General features: G+C 37.6%; 1 protein-coding gene across 2 annotated transcripts in view; it reads right to left on the bottom strand.

Annotated features, from left to right (window-relative positions):
- SYNE1 (spectrin repeat containing nuclear envelope protein 1) overlaps positions 1–23,308 on the bottom strand; it is a 443,793-nt gene that overhangs the window by 280,201 nt on the left and 140,284 nt on the right. For both annotated transcript variants that reach the window (XM_070603011.1, XM_070603013.1), the window contains 14 exons: positions 21,653–21,817; positions 21,040–21,192; positions 19,895–20,038; positions 17,437–17,610; positions 15,144–15,302; positions 14,408–14,572; positions 12,381–12,515; positions 9,340–9,498; positions 8,930–9,138; positions 8,198–8,306; positions 6,413–6,577; positions 3,758–3,925; positions 2,114–2,284; positions 1,225–1,365 (listed from right to left, as the gene is read on the bottom strand). In XM_070603011.1, the coding sequence (XP_070459112.1) occupies positions 1,225–1,365; positions 2,114–2,284; positions 3,758–3,925; positions 6,413–6,577; positions 8,198–8,306; positions 8,930–9,138; positions 9,340–9,498; positions 12,381–12,515; positions 14,408–14,572; positions 15,144–15,302; positions 17,437–17,610; positions 19,895–20,038; positions 21,040–21,192; positions 21,653–21,817 (2,217 nt within the window). The remainder of the gene's footprint in view (positions 1–1,224; positions 1,366–2,113; positions 2,285–3,757; positions 3,926–6,412; positions 6,578–8,197; positions 8,307–8,929; positions 9,139–9,339; positions 9,499–12,380; positions 12,516–14,407; positions 14,573–15,143; positions 15,303–17,436; positions 17,611–19,894; positions 20,039–21,039; positions 21,193–21,652; positions 21,818–23,308) is intronic.

Here is a 23,308-nt window from a genome sequence, read left to right as displayed (position 1 = left end):
CTTTCAGAATTGAAAGATTCTGTGGCCGTACAAAACTTCAAACTCCTCAGTGAGTTAATAATAGGAGAAATAATAAAAATTAGCAGTATGAGAGACAGAGAAGCCTTTTACTGGTAAGAAAACAGAAGCACAAGGGTTTACTCGCTAAAGGCTACAGAAGGATGAATACAACAGTTTCCTTTCTTACACATTGGCTAACACACTTCTGTGCTAATTCAGTCTTTCTACAAACCCAAAATACATGCACTAGGAACTAGAAGAATGTGTACAACTCCTCTTAATGCTTTGTACAAGTTTATTGGTATGCTCTGAGTATCCAAGGCATTTGAGTTTACCAAGGCTTGAGCTCACCAAATGACATCTACTACGGACATCTCTTGGACGTCCCCCTGGAGCCTCGAACAGGTACATCCAAACCTGAGTTGGTCATCTTTCCCCACTAACAGCTACTCCTTCAAGTTCCCGTCTCGCTCCCACTGTCTTGTCAGGCTCGGATCCTTGGGTATCACCTTCTTTTCCTTCACTCTCTGTCTCTTGCACCTGTCCCCATTGCCATCCCCATTACCCTAACTCATGTCCATATTAATGCACACATGCAATAACTTTCTAATTGGATCTCATGACTCTAGTCTTTCACCCTTTCAATTTCCCACACCTGCTACAAACTCATCTCCCAAAAGTAAGCTCTGATCACGTGACTCTCTTTCTTACAAACCTTTAAGGGCTCCATGTTGCTGAGAGAGTAATGCTTTAGGCCTTCAAAGGGTCTTTGAGATGTGGCCCAACTTTCCTTAATAACTTCACTTCCATTTTCCTGATTTACAACATAGAACCCCATATCTAACACTTTTAACTTTCATGCCATCTCCCATTACAGAAATGCTTATTTTTTGCCCCAAACTCTGATTTTCTGTCTTATTTGCCCTTCAAGATTCAGTTAAAAATATCACTGCCTTCAGAAAGATTTTTTTATGGATTCATCTATTAGGGAACTCACTGTTTCCCACTTTAATGAAAACTTTCTCTTAGTTCTTGATATTTAAATCTTATTTATGTTTTCACTTCCCAGAGAAACCTGACCAGTGTGTTGGAGAGTGGATCACAAATAAGCGGTAAGTATTGATTAAATGAATAATTATAATAATTAACAGTAACAAGGGAGTAGAAACACGGTTTTCTTCTGAATAATGAATACCAAGGGCCTCTGTGGTCTTATTAACATACCTTTGTCTGTTCCAGTTCTGACGACAAGCTTTCCAAACTGCTGAAACTCAAGAAGCGCTCGTGGCTGGAACCTGTTTGAAAAAGGTATCTGACCACTGTCTCTTTGTTTGTTTCAAATCTCTCCCATTTTCTTAACGTGAGCTAAATTTGAAAAAATAAATAACATATCACGTTATGAATGACCAAAGAGTGTCATAAAATATTGTCACATTTCCATTCATTTGTTAGGCTGTCAACTTCCAGTTAAATCTCAGTTCAAATTTCACAGTTACACTGAATAAAGATGATCCTAACGTCTTCTATAAGAATTTCCCTTTCGAGTTTCCATTCAACCACAAAAAGAGGATGTGTGGACTAGGACTCTTGAGTTTTCTATCAGCTGTAAAGTCCTATGAATCTAAAGACATTACTTAAAATGTAGATGAAGGAGAAAGGAAAAGAAAGTCTCCCAATTTCTCTCAAAAGAAGAAATGATGAAAGGAAAAGAGAGAAGGTGGAGTGGGCAGTGAGCAGATGGCAAAAACTGAAACGCTTTTTAGGGTAATGTGTCAAGATCACAATAAAGGTTTGGCTGCTGGGCTGCCTGGAAAAGTAAAATGACCCAATGCAAATTTCTGGATTCAGACAAATGTGGATCAAAATGCTGGCTTTATAATTAATCACTGCTCTGTGACTTTGGGTAAAATCCTCAAACTCTTTCTTTTTAAGCATCCACACTTGCAAAATGTGCTAATTACAGTACCCATCCAATAAGGCTGATGTGAGATAACTCATGCAAGTATTTAACGCAATGCCAGAGCATCAGGGGAGGAAGCAAACTATTGCTTCCCCTAGTAGATGTAATGGGTGACCCAGAAGTTAACACAGGCCTTGACTTCTGGTCTCCTACCTGGATGCGGCGTTCCTGCTTCTCCCTGCTGTGCTCCATGCTGTCCAGGGTGCTCTCCAGCTTCCACAGCTCTTCTTGGGCCTGGCTGGGCAACCCACCTTCCCCCTGCCGAGCCTGTGCGAGCTGCTGCTGCACATCCTGCTTCTTTGCAGAGATCCTCTTTGTCTTTTGCTAGAAGCATGTGTTCCACAGATGGATATAAATATTACTCTCTAAGCAGCTAAGCCGCGACATAAACACCCACACTTTAATATAGGTACAGAAAGGTGGACCTCACGCAGCGAGGGCCCAAGCTGTATTTTAAAGTTAACACAGTTAAAATGGCAATGGGGACTCTATGTTAGTCAAAGATGGGCATTATTTATAAATATTTTATGTTTTCAATTATAAACAACATAATTAATTTGGTCTTGGTGTTTTCATTGTGTGCAAATTTAGACAACATTTAGCATTTGTGCAATACTCCCGGAGGAATTTGGCAGAACTATTTATTTGACATGATTCTCCTTAAAGAATTATTTTCTGCCTAAAGCACAAACTCTAAACTCCAATTTTTTTTAATCATTTAGGCGGTAAAAATGTTAATATTAAGATATTTAATTCCTGGATATATTCAGAATGATTAATCTCTTGAGCTATTTGGGGAAAGTAATGTTTTAAAATAAACTTTTTATTGAAGTATAAAGTACAAACAGAATGGTATGCAAATCTCAAGTGTACAGCTCATGAATTTTCACAAAATAAACACATGCATATAACCAAGCACCTGGTCCAAGAAATGTGAAAAATTTTAAAACGTTAATGTAAATACCTATAATCTCATATTTCTCTGACTTAAAGTAAATTGAAACCCAAACACCACTTTCACAATGACTGAGAACAATGCAACACTATGCATTTTTTTGTCCTCACAGCCTTTTTATAATTATTAAGTAAGTCGATAAAGTCTAGAGGCTGCTATTTGTACACTTTTAATGCAACCTCCATTTTTCTGTATTATTATATGCAAAATTAGCTAGCATCTTGCTATACATTGTTAGCTAGAATTTTGTCATTAAAATATTTGATTTGAATCATACTTCCACTTATATTGAGTTTGACAAGTAAAGTTGATTAAAATTGTTTATTATCTATATATGCACTAGAACTTCCTTACTTCCATTTCCAATCCTTTCTAAGAGCATACTCTTCAGAAAGGTCCGGTAATTCATGGAAGTTATAATTTTCCAGACTGAGATGAATTCAAAGTTGTTAAATGAAGAACAAGATTGTAACATAATGACAAAAGAATAGCGATCTCAAATATGGAGCAATTTATCTGTGCTTTCCTTCTCTGTTATAAAAAGAACAATTTAGCAAGTTTTATGAAGGTTTTTATGGCTAAATCAACTTGCCCTCCACAACATTCCTTGAACTTTTTGATTTCACCAAATCTCTCGGGCTGAGAATTTCTCTTGCAGGATCTTCTGAAATATTTAATATTTAACAGAACAGAAGTACCAAGTTCTTTTAGCCATTCAACTGGATCCCCTCATAAGGCCCCTTCCTTCTTCCTCAGCTTGGTGGATACACTCTTCACGTCTCTGGTTCCGTCGGTAACTAGCCAGCTTTGCACAAACGCGCTGGAGTAAAGAGACACTCTACCTGGTGATGAAGGAGCAACTGCTGCGCTTCGAACAGACTTTCAGCGTCCAAGATCTTCTCGGCTTGTTCCTGGACTTCTTTAGAGCCAGAAATTAACTCTTCAAGGGAACTTTGGACTATTTCTTTGTACTGGACACAGTCCCCAAAGTTGCTTACCCTCTTTTCAACCTAGATTTTCATGAAAGAATTGTAAATCATGTGCTCATGTAATCTTAAATATTTTAAGAATATGTGTGAAGTCTTTCTGAACAACTTGAAATATATACACAGATCTAACTTTTATTCTTTCATATATTTTTGAAGCTTAGTTAATTATTATTAAACTGCATAGTCACTTATGGGCATCGCAAGCCTCATTTGATACATAAATGGTGATAAATTAAAAATGGTAAACGTGTTATAAGAAAGCTGAGTCCATCTTATTTAAAGTAAATAAGGAAAAAGTCTGCGGAGAGGAAAAAGAAGAAAAGAATACAATTGTTGAAAATGCACTTTAAATATTTCTACATAAATATCACTATAATTTCTAATTTTGTGGTTCTTTAGTGGATTCTTTTCCTTGTCACTTTCCTGAATTTTTAGCATTTTCGTCTAATTTCTGCTTTCTCTATTTTAGTGTCACCAGCATCTTTTGTTTTCAAAGTCTATCTCTCTCCATCTTCACTAAGATCCTCATTTACACGTTATATCATTTGACTTCCACAAAATTCTCCCAGTTTCTCCTTCTCGTATCTGATCTTTCTCTTTGACCTTCTTCTGCTCTGAGGTCACCCAAGGTAACTTGGAGTATGCTCTTCTCCAAATAAACAGCAATAAGACCCTATGAAAACCACCATCTCCAGATCTGTCAATCACAGCTCTGTTGAGAGAAGTGACTCTTCATTATGTATTGTCAATCTACCCACAGCCTTTTATCCTCCACTGGACAATTGCAAATGCTTTTGTGTTCAGCATTAAATACTAAATGGATTATAATCAAAGGATGGACTGAATGTATCAAGCCACCTTTTCATATAAATCTTTACATGAACAGAATGTTTTTCTCCATTCCTCTCTTTTGGCTTTCATTAAGTGATTAAGTAACAAACAAGAGTATTATTATACATTATACAGAAGTTTAAGGTAGATGAGTGTACAAATAATCGTCTCTATTTGTTAGAGGTAGAATGTTGTTACAAGTCCCATGGGCAGTATTGTGAGAGTACTTGGAAGATAAAGCAAATAAATGGTAAAAATGTTAGGGAGACTGATAATTTCTAATTTTAAAGGCTGCTAATGTGTTTTTTGTGTGTGTGTGTAAAACACAATATAAGTTAATCTATCAATGTGACTAAGACTATTTGTTAGGTCTTGGTTCAAAGATACCTGCATATATATTTACTTTTTAAATTATTATCCTTATTTTTACCCTTACCTTCTTGACCAAAGAAGGTGTAGAGAAGAATAACGTCAACATTTCACTTAAAGTATGGTGACAACTAACTAAACTTGAGTATTGCTGTGAAACTTGGATGATCAAAGAATTGAAATAGCTTATGTTCCAAAATTTGATTAATCCTATTGCTATTTTCAATTTGTCAACAATTGTTTTTCTATATCAAAACAACTGTTTTCTACATCAAAATTCTCACATAAAACTAAAATCGTGAGCAGTCGGAGTATTTTTGGCTTCTGTCAAATCACCACTAGAGTCTCCAGCAGATCTACACGGATTAAAAATATATGAAAGGCTAACTGACAATCAAACTGTGAGATTTGGGACATCTAGAGAGAATTCTAGATCTTCAGAATCAGGGAACTTTAAATCATCCAATAGTATCAATTTTACTCGCAATTTTAGAAACGATTTCAAGAAACACTGATAACTATCTATTCTACTCTACATTCTCACATTATCTTCCCATCCACAAACTCATTAGACTTGTATGACAGCCTGGTCAGTAAAAATATTCTTGCCAAGGGTAGAAGGGCCCCTACTAGAAATGAAATAGATGGGTTTATATATTTCAATCTACAAAGGAATATAAACATTGAAATGTACATCAAGAAGTTTAAAATGAATAGATCTTACCTAAAAGAGATTTTACTGGCCTGTTGACTAAACATGGAATATCTTATTATTGCTAGCTGTCAGACTATTTACTCTGTTCCGGGCACTATACTGTTTCACAAACATTATTGCATTTAACCCTTGACAGCACCTTTGGGAGTATTTTTAGCCCTGTTTTACTAGTAGGGAAATCAAGGCCCAGAGATATTAAATAACAAGCTAAAGCTTACATAGGGAGTGGGGTATCAGAGTTGAACTCTAATTCTGGGTTTGTTTGGCTCTCAACTCTGTGTTCTTAACCTCCATGATATACCTTAAACTGACGGAGAAATAATACTTTTAGTAAGAGTAACAAGTTTGGGTCTGATGAGCTTTGTACTGTAGATAAAGTTCATTAACCTGTACTAACAAACCCAATGATGGCATAGACCCCAATTCAAGCATCTCCTCATCTTCCCCACCAGTCTTCATAGAAATATCTTAACCATTTTGCTTCAACTACACTTTCTTTACAAAATTACTTGTTAAACTACAACCAAAAGAAAAAGAACTTTCCAGACTTCTCACCCCGAACTGTGTAGTTAGAGTGTGAGTAAATGGTATACCTCTGACAACAAAGTTACAAAAGCCTTGAAGGAACTAGACAATTTTGCCAGCTCATCTCCTTGCTTCTGGGCTTCGTTCTCAGAAGAAACTTCAATCAAAATTTTAAGCCTGGATTTCAGCCAGTTGAGAATCTCGCCTTTTTTGGAAACGTCATTTCTGATCTCCTAGAATGAAAGAATACTTTTGATGAATAAAACACAACTGTGAATCATAGTCTTCCAGCAAGAAGGAACTCAGTCTAAGAAAGTTTGTAAGGTGCTGGTAGGGGAGCCAGACATTCACTCACCAAGAGAATGCCTGCTTGTTTTGCTTTTTGTTCCCATATTTTACCATAGTCTATAAGTGTCAGAAAGAAATGTTCCCCCAAGCCAACACCTGATGTGTAAAATCCATACTATCTATACCAAAAAGTTACCTTCATAAATCCATGGTTAGATATTTACGATATTCTCTTTATTACAACAAAGATGCTTCTAAAGGTACTGCAGAAGAATATGTGACACCAAAATTGGGAATTGTAACATATACTTTGTTACCTTACTTTCTGTGAACTGGAAGGAACATAGTTCTTTTTTAAAAAAGAACGAGAGAGTCCTTTTTTTATTTAGCTGATTTCTTTTATTGAAGAGTTTACTTGTGGAATATTATTATGGATGCCCTAAAGATTTATTTTAACTTCATTCACTCATATTTTATGCCTCGTTATTGTTAGTTTCTGAAAGTCAGTACCCCAGATAGTAAGATACACAAATAAGAGCACAGCCCTAATCCAGGAAGTGAGGGCTTACTGGGAAGATCATGCCAGAAAGACTCAGGGGCCTTGATCCTGGTAGGGCTGCTGACCAAGGGAATGGTGACTGGGGCAGCCTCTCCCTCCCACCTCTGCTCTGGGTCACATGAGGGCAGTGGTCTCCAACCACGTGTACTGCTACAGAGGGTTTTACAGGGCAAATGCATACCAGTGGAAAACAGTTGGTTCTGGAAGCAAGTGGCCTTTTTATTCTAAGTGAATATTTGTTTTGACTCTAACAGCAACTCATAGCAAATATAGATATCCTTCCATAGGTATGATATTTTTGAGCACCTCTAGCATTGAAGGGGATTATAAATTTAACAGAAAAAAAATGGAACTCAGAGGATAGGAATAGAAGGGAAATATATTCTCATTAACAGCAACTATGTGACTTACAAGGATTCAAAATGCTGAAAGATAAAGAATTTTCATAATAGTGTGTGTCTATAAAACCAAGAGCAATGCTAAGAGGGAGAGCGTTGCTGTGTGCCATTCACGGAAGGCAAACTGGGTTCAGGCCTCACGTTCTGTCCCCCTGGCTGTACCCATGCTCATAGGGGCTGATCCAATCCAGGCTGAATGTGACATCAAAATGGTGCTTAGAGACATTGCCCAATTCCCTCATTTTCTGTGACCTGGCTTTTGAAAGGCTGGAAATGTAGAAAAACCTATAGCGTTTTTGTTTTCCATGACACTTCTTAAATCTTTGCTGTGTTGTAGACCCATGCATGCAATTTTCCTCCCAGGATTCCCCATTAGCTAAAGATGCATTAGAGGCACCACTGAGCACGAACACATCTAAGTGCTAACAATGATTCAACAGAACAGAAACCCTACAGTTCTCCACAGTAACCTGAGGAGACTTATTTTTAAGACAATTTTCAGGCACTTAGTTTTTTATAGAAAAAAGAAAAGGCACCAGTTAGATTGTCTATCATTGTTTTTTTATTAATGGAAATTTTCCAGGAACAAAAAATGGCCCATAACTTACTTCTACAGCATGTTTAATGTCTCCATGGTTGGCAGTATCGATGGCCTCACTCTTAATCTCCTTCAACTGTGTCTCCTTTGCAGATATCCAAGATGAGAACTCAGAAATTCTGAAATAACACAGGCATTTTCTTATTAAAGGGAGAAAATATCCCAATGGTTAGAATCCATTTTCTACTTTGAATTTATTCATGGGAATTTGACAATCAACTGAGCAGCAAATTGATAAACACATTTTCTGGAAACTATTCCTTTAAGAGGAAGCTCAGGGCAGGGCTGGCTGCCTCTGTGCTCAGTCACTTGGAGGAAGGAGAAAGTGTAGCAGTGAACTCAGTTGAGGAAAAGATGTGTCCCAGGGCCCGAGCACCTGGGAGTAAGGAAGGTACCGCTTGATGTCCAGCCTCATGCGACTCCCTAGAGTGACACAGAACCCCAAGGAGGCAGAAGTCCCCGTTGGGGACATGAGGAAATTGGGGAGAAAGGGATTGTCTGATTCTACTTCAAAGAGATAACCTGAGTCACTTGGAAATAAAGTGCTTTACCCTGTTTCTGACTGAAACACACTCTTTTTATTAAATGAAGATTTTTGTACAAGAGCCTGGGCAAGATCGTACAATCTGATTGTCTTTATTGTGTAAGATGAAACATACGTCATTTCTCGTTTTGAGATTATCTCTGAATTAACAGAATTCGCAGAGACTAGATCCTCCTCTGGGGACAGTTCCAACCCTACCTGCCAGTGTAGTCCTTCCACTTGTCCGGGTCCTCCACGAGCTTCGCATAGGTGCTGTCAATGGCAGCTCTGAGCTCTTTGAGTGTCACGTGGCAAGTCTCAGGGGTGTTCCTTACAGGGTCCCGGACTGGGAGCTTCAGACACAGTTCTTCAATGAGCTGTAACCTTTTCTCACAGAGGTGATGAGGACCTTTGTCACTGAAGAAAATCTAATGAGCAATAAACGTTTATATAATCCCTGTGGGAATCCATACAATACTTTTACATCTTCATAGAAGATTCCCATTTAGTTTTAGCAGTATAAACTAATTTGGCTATTCAGTGTTTTCAGACTCAAATGAAAGCATCAGTTACATCCTTGCAGTAACAATGTGACTTTGCATGACTGCACTGAGTTATGTGAGACCTACCCTGTGCTCTTTAAGGATCTTTTCGCTGCCTTCCTGGGGCACCAGCTTGGTCTCTCGATCCAGCTCGGTTCTGCACTCTTCCACTGAAGCTAAGAACCTATTCTTCTCCACATCAATCTTCAGATGAAGCAAATGATATGGGGCTTCTCCTTGAAGATCCTACATTCCATAGGAAGATTTGGAAAAATATGATACCATTCCTGATTATGTACATTTCCAACTGAAGTGGCGGAAACCATAAAATAGTTGCTTTAGGGTCCATATAATTTAATTACTATTGTCTGCCCCTGGCTGTTGTGCTGTGTACTTTTCCAAGTACTGGGACTGCAGCGAATCCTTTCAGCCTGCCGTGGGTCAGGCGTTTCCACAGAGATTAGTCCACCTAATTTTTACAACAGCTCCGCACAATATTAATGTTCTATTTTAAAGATGAGACCATTGAGGCTCAGGGTAAGTAGAAAACCTAGATTTTAACCTAGATTTAAATCACACACTGATCCCACATACCCTTTCCCCAGCAGGTCTCCCTTTTGAGTTTGTCAACAGCCCTGTGAGCTAAGAAGGACAAATAATACACTCACTACACAAAGGGGGAACTCAAGGAAAACTTGTTAGTAAAAAAAGGCAGGATTAACTGGCCCACAGCTCTGACCACCTGCCATGACCCCTTTTCCTTAGAGCATATATTGAGAAAACGCAAGCAGCACGAATCTTTTCATGTTCTTTTTTTTTTTTTTTTATAAAAGATTTTATTTTTTCCTTTTTCTCCCCAAAGCCCCCCGGTACATAGTTGTATATTCTTCGTTGTGGGTCCTTCTAGTTGTGGCATGTGGGACGCTGCCTCAGCGTGGTCTGATGAGCAGTGCCATGTCCGCGCCCAGGATTCGAACCAACGAAACACTAGGCCGCCTGCAGCGGAGCACGCGAACTTAACCACTCGGCCACGGGGCCAGCCCCTTCATGTTCTTTTTTGATATAAGCATAAGCTTCACCATTACCCTTAGTCCTACAGTTTAATTTTAGCCAACTTGTGTCCTACAGCATTTAAAAGGTTGCCTTTAAAATAAAATACTAAGATAACTGATGAGAAAAATGAGTTGGGGCTATGGAAAGACTAGGACAGATTATGTTCTAGAGAGCATAATGTGTGTGTGTTTAAAATAAAATACAGCCTTCAATTATAGTCTCTATTCCAAATACATTTATGATATGTTAAGCCTCAAAGATACTTTAGAAAGCTCAGATTTCTTCAAGAATCTTTTTTTTTTTTTGCAGGGAAGGAGTCATCCTGAGCTAACATCTGTTGCCAATCTTCCACTTTTTTTAATTCCCAAAGCCCCAGGGAATGGTTGTATATCCTAGTTGTAAGACCTTCTAGTTCTTATATGTGGGACACTGCCACAGCATGGCTACCGATAGATGGGTGGTGTGGTTCTGTGAACCGGAAATGAACCCAGGCCGCCAAAGCAGTGAGAGCACTGAATTTTAACCACTAGCCATGAGGGATGGCATGAGAATCTCTTTTTTTAATTTTCAAATTTAGCAAGTAAAAAAGATATTTCTTTAACTGTGCTTGTCCTATGCATAGGGCTGATTTTTTTAGCCTATGTTACTGAGATTAAAGAAAAAAAATCCATGAGGCTGGCCCCATGGCACAGTGGTTGAGTTTGGTGCATTCTGCTTTGGCGGCCTGGGTTCGCAGTTTCGGATCCTGGGCACAGATTCACAGATTCACTCTTTTCCACTCTCCAAGTGGGCCCACTTCTCTCTTTCAAAGCTTTCATAAATATATGACTTGTACCTTTTTGGACTTATTGTATATTACACTTTCATTATTTGCAACCAATTATCTCCCTGGCTGGACTCTAAGCTCTGGGGAAGAAGATTATGCTTTGCTCATCTTTGAATCCTTAATTAATAAATGTTTTTATTCATATTTCTTAGGTCATAACAATCCAAACCAGATGATAAAATCTTTGAAAAGAGCAAATATATATATGTGTGTGTATATTATATACAATTATACATATTTATAAACATATATTAATTTTAATTAAAATATTATACATTTATATATTATCTAAAATATTTTTATGTTAGTATATATTTTATAATATATATTTTATTATATAAAACTTATGAATATTTCTTATAATTGCAGTAGTATACCTAACATAATTTACTCAGATGAGAAGAGTTTACTAAATGTTGCTGAATAGCTAAATGCCTTTATCATTCCTGTCCCCCAAAATATTTAGGAAAAGAAAAAGAATACTCAAGTAATATGATAAAATTTATGCTACTAAAAGAAGAGGAAAAACGAAACTCTATCATATTTTATTCAGTTTTCTTTTTAAGAGTAAGGGCTTACTGTTGTCCCTTACATTTATTTCTTTATTTACTTATTTATTTTAAAGATATTTTTCCTTTTTTCTCCCCAAAGCCCCCCCAGTACATAGTTGTGTATATTTAGTTGTGGATCCTTCTAGTTGTGGCATGTGGGATGCCACCTCAGCATGGCTTAATGAGCCGTGCCATGTCCGTGCCCAGGATTCAAACCTGCGAAACCCTGGGCCCCGGAAGCAGAGTACATGAACTTAACCACTCGGCCACTGGGCTGGCCCCTCAAGTTTTTTTTTTTTTTAAAAGATTGGCAACTGAGTTAACAAATGTTACCAATCTTCTTTTTAATTTTTTTTTGGCATTTTCTCCCCAAATCCCCCCAGTACATAGTTGTATATTTTTAGTTGTGGGTCCTTCTAGTTGTGGCATGTGGGACGCTGCCTCAGCATGGCCTGATAAGTGGTGCCACATCCTCGCCCAGGATCCGGATCTCGAAACCCGGGGCCATCAAAGCAGAGCACTGGAACTTAACCACTCGGCCACAGGGCCGGCCCCTCAAGTTCAGTTATTTTAATGGGAAAAGTAGCTATGGTGACTTTCCATAAATTTCTAAATTTCTCTTACAATTGGACCTTAACACCCTCATGTTTTCTCCCATCATCCATGACATACAATGTTCCCACTGTGTCTCGACTCACCTTCCACTGTTTATGCAGCTTTCTGACAGCTTCCTGCAGGCCCTGCTGTTCCTGCTCAGGGAGAATGTCGGTGAGCTCGTCACAAGCTTTCAGAAAAGCATTGAGCACCCTCTGATCCAGCTGACTGAAAAACTCCTGACAGGAGAGGAGGACAGTGGTTAAGAGTGTTGAGCAGAATAAAAGGCAACATCAGACGCTAGACAGTGAAGTAGTCATACCTCTAACAAGCCTCCTAGCCAGCTTTTGCCCTCTTCAAACCTTCTGGGCAACAACTATTTTTTTCATATGGAACTATAATTATCTATAGCTATGATTCAGAAGCTACCAAATCTGAAATTCAACTAGTACGTTTTATTTTTTAGAAAAAAATCTTTACAGTTTTCAAATTTGGTAGAATGTTCTGGAAGGCCAATAAGAGATCCTAGAACCTTGATTCCATATTGATAGAGTTTTAGTTCCTCTTTGGTAAAGTCAGAAGAGCAGAGTTGAAGCCAGGACCAAGCCTCATAATTCCCCATTTCCTCATTGCACTATGTTCTAGGCCATGCTGGTTCCTTATGAGCCAATTCCACATTCACCCAAGTGCAAATGTGAGCACACATGCTATGGACTGAATTGTGTCCCTACCACCCTCTGCCAAATTCATACGTTGAAGCCCTAACTCTGTTAGGAGATGTTGACGATGCAACCTCTGAGAGGTGATTAAGTTCATACGAGGTCATGAGGATGAGACCCTCATGATGGAATTAGTGCCCTTATAAGAAGAGACATCAAAAATCTTGCTCTCTATCCATCTCTGCCATGTGAGGGCACAGTGAGAAGATGACCATCTACAAGCCAGTAAGAAAATCCTCACCAGAACCCAACCATGCTGGCACCCTGATCTCACACTTCTAGTCTCCAGAATTGCAAGAAAAATACATGCCTATTGCTGAAGTCACCCAGTCTATGTAATTTTTTTATGGCAGTCCGAAAAGATGAATACAACACATGTGCACATATATGCATGACGAAGTCTCACACAGTTTCAGGAGTGTGTATGCAGAGATATTTTGAAACCACAGTGATTTAAAACAGAAAGTGCCACACTGTAGAGGTGTACCAACTGGACGAGATGTTGGGGCATCATAGACACTAATCCTAAGTCCAGTCACTGCATTCATCATTTGAGGGTGTGGTTTATACAAATATCCACTGAAATTTCAGAAAACATTACTCAAAATAGGTGTTGTCAGAGGGCGCATCATCTCCATAGACCATTTAATAGATTACTAATATTCTCAATATTGATAGGATTTAAACGAGTATGATTAACAGGAAGATGGCTTCACAATAATGTGACAAGTGCGGATCAGCTACCAAACTTCAAGTAACAATGGTATTTGTACTACGATATGGCAGATTTATAAAATGAGCACAAAGACTTTGCTATCCACCTAACATTATCTCCTAAAAAAGGGTATCTTGGTTATGTAAGAATATCTCAACTAAATAATGAATTGGTAACTTGGAGAGCCTGAATTATCTATCCTATGACTCTCTACCACTCCAGTGGCTTAACAATAGCTAACTGCAAGGCAGCTCATCAATTGCTCTTGAAGTCCTTTTTGGTGCCATTTATTTGGATCTCACACCTAAAAAGTTTCTGCCTTCCTAACTCACCTCTCACCTCTCTCTCCTCTCTCTCTCACTATTAGATCAGGATGCTTTTTCTTTTGAGGAAAAGTAGCTCTGAGCCAACATGTGCCACCAATCCTCCTCTTTTTGCTGAGGAAGATTGGCCCTGAGCTAACATCTGTGCCCATCTTCCTCTATTTTATATGTGGGACACCTGCCACAGCATGGCTTGACAAGTGGCATGTAGGTCCATGCCCGGGATCGGAACAGGTGAACCGGGCTGCTGAAGCAGAGCATGCAAACTTAACCGCTATGCCACCTGGCTGGCCCCCAGGATGCTCTTTTCATTTTTCATCCAAGATTGCCCGTCCATGTCCTCACGTCAAGTGCCCCATAGGGGATGAACTCACAGTATGTCTCCTCAGGAGGTCTTCTGGATTCCCCTTTTCCTCCATGCCCTCCTGAGCCGTCCGCAGCACCTTCTCCAGCTCTGCTCGAGACTCCTCAAATTTCTTCATCAAGCGGCTGTTGGTTTCCACGTGTTTCTTCCAATCTCCAGTTTTCTTTACCATATTCTCGATTTAGAAAATAATCATAATGTGATGCTGCTTTCTCATCTTTGAGAGTATCATTTTGTTAAAGAGTATGTTTCTTTAAAAAAACACTTGAAAGGAATACATTTCAATTCCATGAGAATAATCAACGCTTTTTAATATTAATTAATATTAGAAAAAGAAGAAATAAAATTATTGGTTTTCAAATACCAGTTTGCAAGAGTGAAACTATGAAATGCGATGAGTACATGCCTTCATTCTTTGTATTTTCCCAATTAGCAGACATTTGGTCCTGTCTAAAATGTCCGTAAGACATCTTGTCCTGGTCAAAAGGTCCTTGACATTTGGTCCTGTCCAAAATGTTCGTGAGCATATTTTGTCCTTATCAAATGGTTTCGGACAGGACCAAATATCAAGGACTTTTTGGCATGGACCAAATGTCTTATGGATGTTTTTGACAGGATCAAATAGTCCTGCAAATTTCAAGGACCTTTTGGCATGGACCAAATGTCTTATGGACATTTTGGACAAAACCAAACGTCCTGCGAGGATTTTTCCTTGCGCACATCTCTAAAGTGGGGAGAGAACTTACTTGAAAAGCAACATGAGCATCTGCAATCTGTCTCTGTAGCTTCTTCTGATCAAAATGCTTTAACACCTTGCTCAAGGTCACAAACTTTTGAACATTTTGACTGCCTTTCTCAATCTGTGTCATAGTTTTCTTACAGCTTTCTTGACAAGCTAACAGTTCCTACAAGGAAAGGAAACCCACAACAATAGTATTTAAAAGAGTGAGAAAGAGAGTGACCATTACAAAATAATTAGAAAAGCATTATATAGTTTTAGGCTTTTAGTCAGCAATAACTATTATCAAAATACAGAGAAGTATTTCTCTTCAGAAGAGCTCAATTTTCAGCAATCACTGAAGTCAGTGCTTTTTATATAAGGCATTTAAACGTCACACTGAGTTTTTGAGTTTGTTTTTTATATTTCATGCCCATCTTATTAACATCAAGAGAATGACAGAGAATCAAAATTGTGATTTGTGTAGTACCTGCATTCCTCCTACCAACAACTAGGCCAACAGTTTATTGAAAGAACAATAATGAAGTCAATCTACCTATCAGGTTTTAATATGGATAAATAAATTTAGCACCAATGCACATTGCACTTTACTGAAAGAGTCAGACGCAGAAGATGATATACTATTTGTGTATCCTAAAATGTACAAAATTTGAATTCCTAAGGTTCACAACATATCGACCTCAATAATAAAATGGTGGACCCTGGATCCTAACCACAGAAGGCAGCAACCACAGGCCTGGGAAGATTTGCAACTGTCACACATTTGCAGGAAGAGAAGCAATGCTGACTCATAGGCGCTTCCACCTCTGATCCGCAGCCCGGCATCAGAGCAATTTCTGCAGCTGATGGCACAGAAATTATCCAGTCCAGCCCGAGGTAGACAGTCATTTTTAGACTTGAATCCACACCATTTGCATTTCAACATCCTCAATAACTTTGGAAAAAAAATTTCAAACTGCTCATTTGGATACCAGTTTTGGTAATTTCAATGCAAATATTAAGAGCAGGGTTTTTGTTTTGTTTTGGCAAAACAGACTAAGGACATACTTTTTCCTTTTGAGGATTTAGGAGGTAAAAGAGTAACATTCATGAGAAAGATATTAAAAATTATTAGTCTTTATTATTATTAAAGTATACAATATTATTTTAATTGTGGAAGAATTCTTTAATGGCAATTTACAGCAATTTGGGAATGTAATAAATGGCACTATGACTCAAAATGAAAAACAATCTTTATCTCATATGTTTTAGAACACATTAGAAAAGGGTTGGGTGGTATAATCATTGTGGCTTTACTATCAATAATAATAACAATAATTGCTACTTGTTATAGAGTACCTATTTTATGCTATTATGTGCTAGTCGCATCATAGAATATCTAATGTAATCTCCCCAACAAGCTCTTAACTTAGGTATTATCACCTCCATTTTAAGGTGAGGAAATAAAAGCTGCCCAAGGAGTTGTAATTTGCTATAAGAGACCTAAGATCTGCATACGTGTCTGACTCACTTCCTATACTCTCTGTTCTTTCTACTCAGTGGTGCTGCCTTCCTTCCATGAATCTATTGCAATTAACCCAGTGGCAAACCTTTTGCCTGTTAGTTTCACCCCCCTCTGATGGATAGGTTCATTTATAATAAGCCAACTAAAGAAGCCAATTAACTGCAACACTCAGTAGGAGGCTGTTCTGCATACAGATCTGCTTACTACAAATGAGACAAAGAAAAATGATTATCACTCCCCACACATTTCCAGAATTTTATGGTTGTATAAACAGACCCAGTCACCGAGGCAAAGAAAAGATCTCATAAGACAGATTTATAGACTTTGGATAGAAACAGAATGTAACTATTTATTTTTAAATATATCTAAATATACCTGTATCTATCTATTTATCTATCTATCTAACTAAAGTTTTTATTTTGTCTATAGTGGACAGGGTTTTCGTCTTTTTTTTTTGAAGATTGGCCCTGAGCTAATATCTGTGCCAATCTTCCCCTATTTTATGTGGGCTACCACCACAGCATGGCCCAATGAGTGGTGCTAGGTCTTGCCCCGCGGATCTGAACCTTGAACCCCAGGCCATCGAAGCGGGGCAGGCAAACTTAACCACTACAGCACTGGGCCGGCCCCAGGGTTTTCATCTTTGGACAGGATGTGCATTTTGTTTTGAGCTGTCAGTGATATTCCAGAAAAATGCTTCTTGTCCTAACTGAATTTCCATCACTATGAGCACCACCTCAATCTTATCACACACACTTTAAGATAACTCTGTCTCCTGCAAGGGGCTTGTCCTTACCTGATGTTTTTGTTTAAAAAGAGCACTTGATTGTGCCTCATGCTCAAGAACTGTTAGAATTTCATTTATTTTCCCAAGTGATTCATAAAAGAATGTCATCTGTTTTTCTAATTCTTCCAACGGTATCAACAGCTGCTGAGACTCATAAAGGAGTGGGGAGTAACATTCTTTGACCTTTAAAAATAGAAGGACAAAAATTCCATTAAAGGCCATTCAGTACCAAAGTTCAGGGCACTGTTATAGCTCTCAGGGCAATTTGCTTTAGTGACATGGTCATTTGGTGCTTACACATCTCCAAAGATATTTCTTTAGTAATATTTCCCAAGTATTGTTAAATTTTCATGTAAAAAGATGACACTACTATACAACTGAGACAAATAAATGCTACAATTTTCTCACACAAGTTCATCTGAATAGTCCATCTGGACGGCACTTTCCCATCTAAATGATGTTGTGAGCGAGCATCAAATTCCACTTCACAAACTCTGCAAAGCATCTTAACTTTTGCCCTGAAATCTGACCTAAGACAGCCAAGAATTGCATTATCTAGACTAACCCGTGCCCTCCAACTCTATTTTCAAGAACTCTACTACTTGAATCCTTAACTCTAGACATACTTTCAAATTTGTTGACACATTCTTCCTAGACAGGTCTTGTGCCTTCCTGCCTCCCCCTAGCTCCATGCTTCTCTACTCTCCCCCTATCGTCATCCTGCTCGTCCTAAGCACTCATGTCATATACCAATTTATTCATGAAGGTTCCCACACTAGGGGACATCTCCACAGTCTGAATTGGCTCAGCCCTCATCTACCACTTGTCTATTAAAAAATGCTGTTGCTTTATACAACTGTATTATCTTTATATTTATGGTGAAGTCAAAAGGCCCTGGAGATCATGAACTATAAAGCGTCTGCCTTGTCACCTTATATCGAAATCCAGGACCACACTATTCTCCAAGAATTTCCTGTCTCCCCTCATTTTACTTAGAGTTGCTCTCAAAGTATTATTAATTCTTTTGGAAACCAAGGAAATGAAATTGAGGACTTGTTGGTAGACCATTCTTGTTTTTCTTAGATTATAAATATTCTCATGTTCTTGGATACACTGTCTGAAGCATAAACTCATCAAAAGAAAGGCAGCGTCCTTCTACTGCAACAAGGCTCTGCCAAAATTACTCTGAACAAAATGAAGAGAATCTGCTAACATGCATAAAAATCAGTGTGCTTTATAAATCTTTCCTGGATACAGTAGAGAACTTATCAAGATGCTACATATGAAGCCACAGTAAAAAAAAAAAAAAAAAGCATAATGACTTAGATGCATCTAAAAGCGCAATCTCCTTTCTCAGAGGTTGCCCTAAATCATTAAACTTGGCCCAGGCCTAGATGTGCAAGACCAAGATATGGCTCTGAAAGCTTCTTGAAGGTTATCAAATTGATAATGTTGACTTCAGATGGTACCCAATCATAATAAACAATCTTAACTTGAATGTTAAAATAAAAAGAAGTAAAAATTAACCTAATATACACCAGTTTGACAAATGGAGTTTTCTGTTTTTTTTCATGAGCATGATTCTTCCTACTTTCATTGATCTCATTTATTCCTCTTTTTCATGAATTCTCCACTGCTGATTTCATACAGTGTATTCTCTTTGTACTTTTTCTTTCCAATTAATAGTTATTTCTATTTTCTTTTCCTCTGTTTTCCAATTCTTCCTTACAAAATTTTTCTATTCATTTATCACATCACTCCTTTCTTTTACCAGAAATGAATTACCCAACCTAAGTGGACTTTGCAAACAATACTGCCTTCATAAAATCCAACGTTAGATAGAAAAAAATCCCAGTGGAACTTCCAAAGCTCTTAAGAAAAATTCTTCAACAGAATAGAAAATGTTTATGGCTGGTGCTTGATAGTCATTGAATTCTCTGCACAGAAGTGGCATAAATGTAAGTATCTTAAGTCTAAGATGAGCTCTGTTTGATGAAGAGGGCAGAATTTCCACTTCTTTGTGGCTATGCAAGCAGAAAATAGCATAAATAATCTTAGAGTGGAGGTATGTCAAATAAATCTCAAAAAAGGGCATTCAGGAATTCGTTCTTGTTTAAATACATAATCTCTTCCTCCTCTTCTTCTTCTCCCGCCTCTCCCTTTGTTTCATCACATTTAACTGTCCTCCTCCCAACCCCCCCAAAGAAGCCTATCTTTCTATTAAAATACAGCTACTAATACTTCTAAATTAACAGAGGTTATACTTGGTACCAGCTCCAGAGTTTCATTTTTAAAACTCATGACAAAGTCACTAAGTGACAAAGTTACTAAATCAAGAGTCCTAATAAGAAACAAAAGTATGGTTAACAAGTAAATGATTTGCCCATGGGTGACAGAGGATGTGTAAGTCAAGCTGAAGGCAGCGTTGGTCCCATACAGTGTGTTATGCATTATAGTACTTTCTCACCTTGGTTAGCTGTTCTTTAAGCCCAGACATGGTTGCAAACATTTCCTTAGCTTCTTCTTGGGAGCTCTCTTTGGTAATGAGGTGTGCTGTCTTTGTAATCATCTTGTACTGAGCATCCATCACAGGCACCCTCTGCTCAATATCCTGCATGAATCATTGGAACAGCTAAATTAACACACGGTACATTTCCTTTTAATTTCAGGATTCCACAGAAGGCTGGACAAAAATCAATATGCAGTCTATAAAATTCTATACTTTTAATAAACTTTTGGTGATTTCAGGTATTGCTTTTCTTCATTACTAATATATCTTGGTAATATCATATTATTTTCCTTTAAAAGTAACTACAATTCCTTAAGTTAACATAAAGATAAGCTGAAGTAATCTTTACACTTTCAAAATATATATGTTAATGTAGTACATAAACATTATATCCAGGAGATGCATGTTAACAATTTGGGGCAATTCCTCTAACTTTAAAAATTAAACAACTTACTTTTGCTTTAAAAAGTGACACATTGTCACTGTAGAAACTTAATAAATTAGAGCTAATAGGAAAAAGAAAATCTAAATTACTTACAGTCTTTTCACACAATGATAACCAGAGTCAACAGCCTATCACTATATCATTAATGTTTTTTCCTGTGGGTTTACACTTGTTTTTTATTTTTACAAAAGAAAGATTATTTCTTTTGCTTTTCTCACTTAATAGTATACTGGAAAAGTTTTCCATGTCATTAAATATTCTTCTACTACTTCATTTTTGAGAGCTGCAGGGTATTCAAAATATGTAAATAGCACAATTCCTTTAGTAAATACTTTACTGTTGGAGGGATTTACGTAGAGACCATCTCCTGTTTTCTCCTAGTGCTTTATAATTTGGTTGTAGGAAAAAAAACTCTGAATTAAGAAACCATTTTGAAGTTGTCCTATGGTCAAAACATACTTTCAAAAATTCAAATAGATTTATTTAAATGCAAATATATATACTTTTTATTTTGAGGAGCAAATCAGGATATGCACACATGCCAAAATGATGCCAAGGAGACGTAGAAAAAACTTTGTGATGATCTAAGTAACTTCACTGATCCTTATTTTCACAATAGAATAGGTTTTTCACTTGATGGTCCAGGAAACTCCCTCACCTCCAAGTCTTGAATTAATAACTTGACATTAATGAAAGAGACTTCTAAGGGCTCCGAAAGTTTCCTATGGGCTTCAGCTGCAAAATCAGACAGGGTAGTAATACAGTCTGCGTATTCTTTCTTCATTCTGTCCAACTCATCAGCTCGAGCATACTGTTAAGAAAAGAGAGGAAGCAACGTTGAAATCATTAATCCAAAACTCTGGAAGCCTGTAACCTTCCGCCAGTTCTGCTTACTCTCCTCTGGAGCTGTTATATGGTAAGAAAGACTCTAATTCCTGATTCTTATTTTAGATACACTTGAATTAAGTCCAATTACTGTGAAGGGAAGAAAGGGACTAGCATAGAATTATGGTTTGAAACATGAATTGTTCTGTATAAGTAGGCCCCGTATGACAATATGATCCTTAACCGAAATATACATTTCTGCAATGTTCCTCCCTTATAAATGGGAAAGAATAAAGGACCAAACATGAACACAACAGTTCTAAATACATCTGCGCTCTGCCTTAATAAGCCCATGCTTTACAATAAAACAGTCTGTAAACAGGCCTCTCATCGCAACAATTATAACGCATGCATGTGCTAGGCTTATATAGATTTGAAAGACATACTTGCTTAACTTCCATAAACAACTCCCTCCATCGCCCATTTAGCAACAGCAACTGTTGTTTAAGATCACGGGAAACCATCTCATCACATGTTTCAATGAGAAAATTGCCGGCATCATTCATGGCAGTGTGCTGCTGAATCCAATGGGGCAAGTTTCGAAAAAAATCCTAAACGACAAAGAAGGCACACCATTGTAAACCATAAACCAAAAATTAATAAATGATACAAAAGTAACCAGACTAAGACAAATAGCTTTGTTCTAAAATTTGTGCAAATCTTAAGGTAAATCCTAAACCTCTTTCAAAATGCAAAATTTTAATCAAGAGGTTCAAAAATATGAACGACAAAGGCTGGGTGTCTTTATAAGAACATCTGTGCCATATCTTTTACTGAAGAATGAACAAAATGTGATGAGCATTTTGTTATTCCTATTTTATAGATGAAAAAACTAAATTTCTGTGAGTATAAGGGAGCTGAACATAGTCTTCAGGCTAGTAAATACCACTGCCAAAGTCATACAAAAGACATTTTAGGGAAATATATAACTTCCTTAAAAAATGGTAAATAACCATTTGACCTGTTACTTTTGATTTTAAAATCTGAATATAGTACATCAAGATAATGAACAATCATGGAGATAAACCATCAAAGGAAAACTTCTAAAAATTAAACAGCTGGGCCAAGAACACTTACTATAACAACATCTCTCCTCATTTGTTTAAGGTTACACAGTTGGCAACGAAGCAGCTTCTACCTGATTTCAAGTTAAATGCATGCATGCATGTGCACACACACACACATATGCCACAGTAAAAACCAAGGATACCAAAGATAATTCAAAATCCCTTTCATAAGCCATGTGTGGGAGGACTTCCTACATAAATAGATGAGAACACTTCTGTTTCTGGTGGTTATATTCCCTTGGATGAAATTAACACATACGACATCTGCTAGGGCACTGCCAGTCTAATTGGAAAAGCCAAAATCTGTATGGGTGTATGGTTATTGTCATCCTCAGCTACACAAGAATATTTAATCTATATAAAATATAGAATGGAAGAACATTCTTAAAATTATACATCTACTTGTAGAACACAATAATAGATGAACCAACCTTGGATGGTAAGCAGAAATTCTAATGTAGGTACTATACTTCAATGAGAGCCTGGCATTTTAATATCTTTTACATATAAATTGATTTTCCGGTAAAATGCCAGCCTCCTATAAAGAAGTGTACACATAGAAATAAGTCCATTTCATGTGATATTTTAATGTAAGTGACATTAAAGTAAAACACAGAAATACATACCAATAACTGGGGGAAAGACATCACTCCTGTCCAGAATAAGACCCTTGACTTAGGGTTGATAAAATTTCAAAAAGAATATCCAAAGAGGAAAAAAAAGGTGATGACCCAGCTGTTCAACTGGTGTATGCCACCACGCAGACTCAGTACAACCTTAGCCTAAATTGTTTCCTCCTCTCTTAAATTAGGACATCCACGGAGGCTGGAGTCCTAGACATGTCCCTTCAAGTACAGATCTTATTGTCAGCATAGCGCCCTCTGCTGCCCATTGGGTTTGGCCACCCCTCCACCAGTTACTGCTTTTCTGAATGCACGTGTGGAACACCAAACTGATCAGATAGGGAACTGTTCT

Source organism: Equus przewalskii, chromosome 32 (genome assembly GCF_037783145.1).
Source record: "Equus przewalskii isolate Varuska chromosome 32, EquPr2, whole genome shotgun sequence".
Lineage (NCBI taxonomy): Eukaryota > Metazoa > Chordata > Mammalia > Perissodactyla > Equidae > Equus > Equus przewalskii.
Note: the sequence above shows the minus strand (reverse complement) of the source record. Positions and strands in the feature narration are given on the sequence as shown.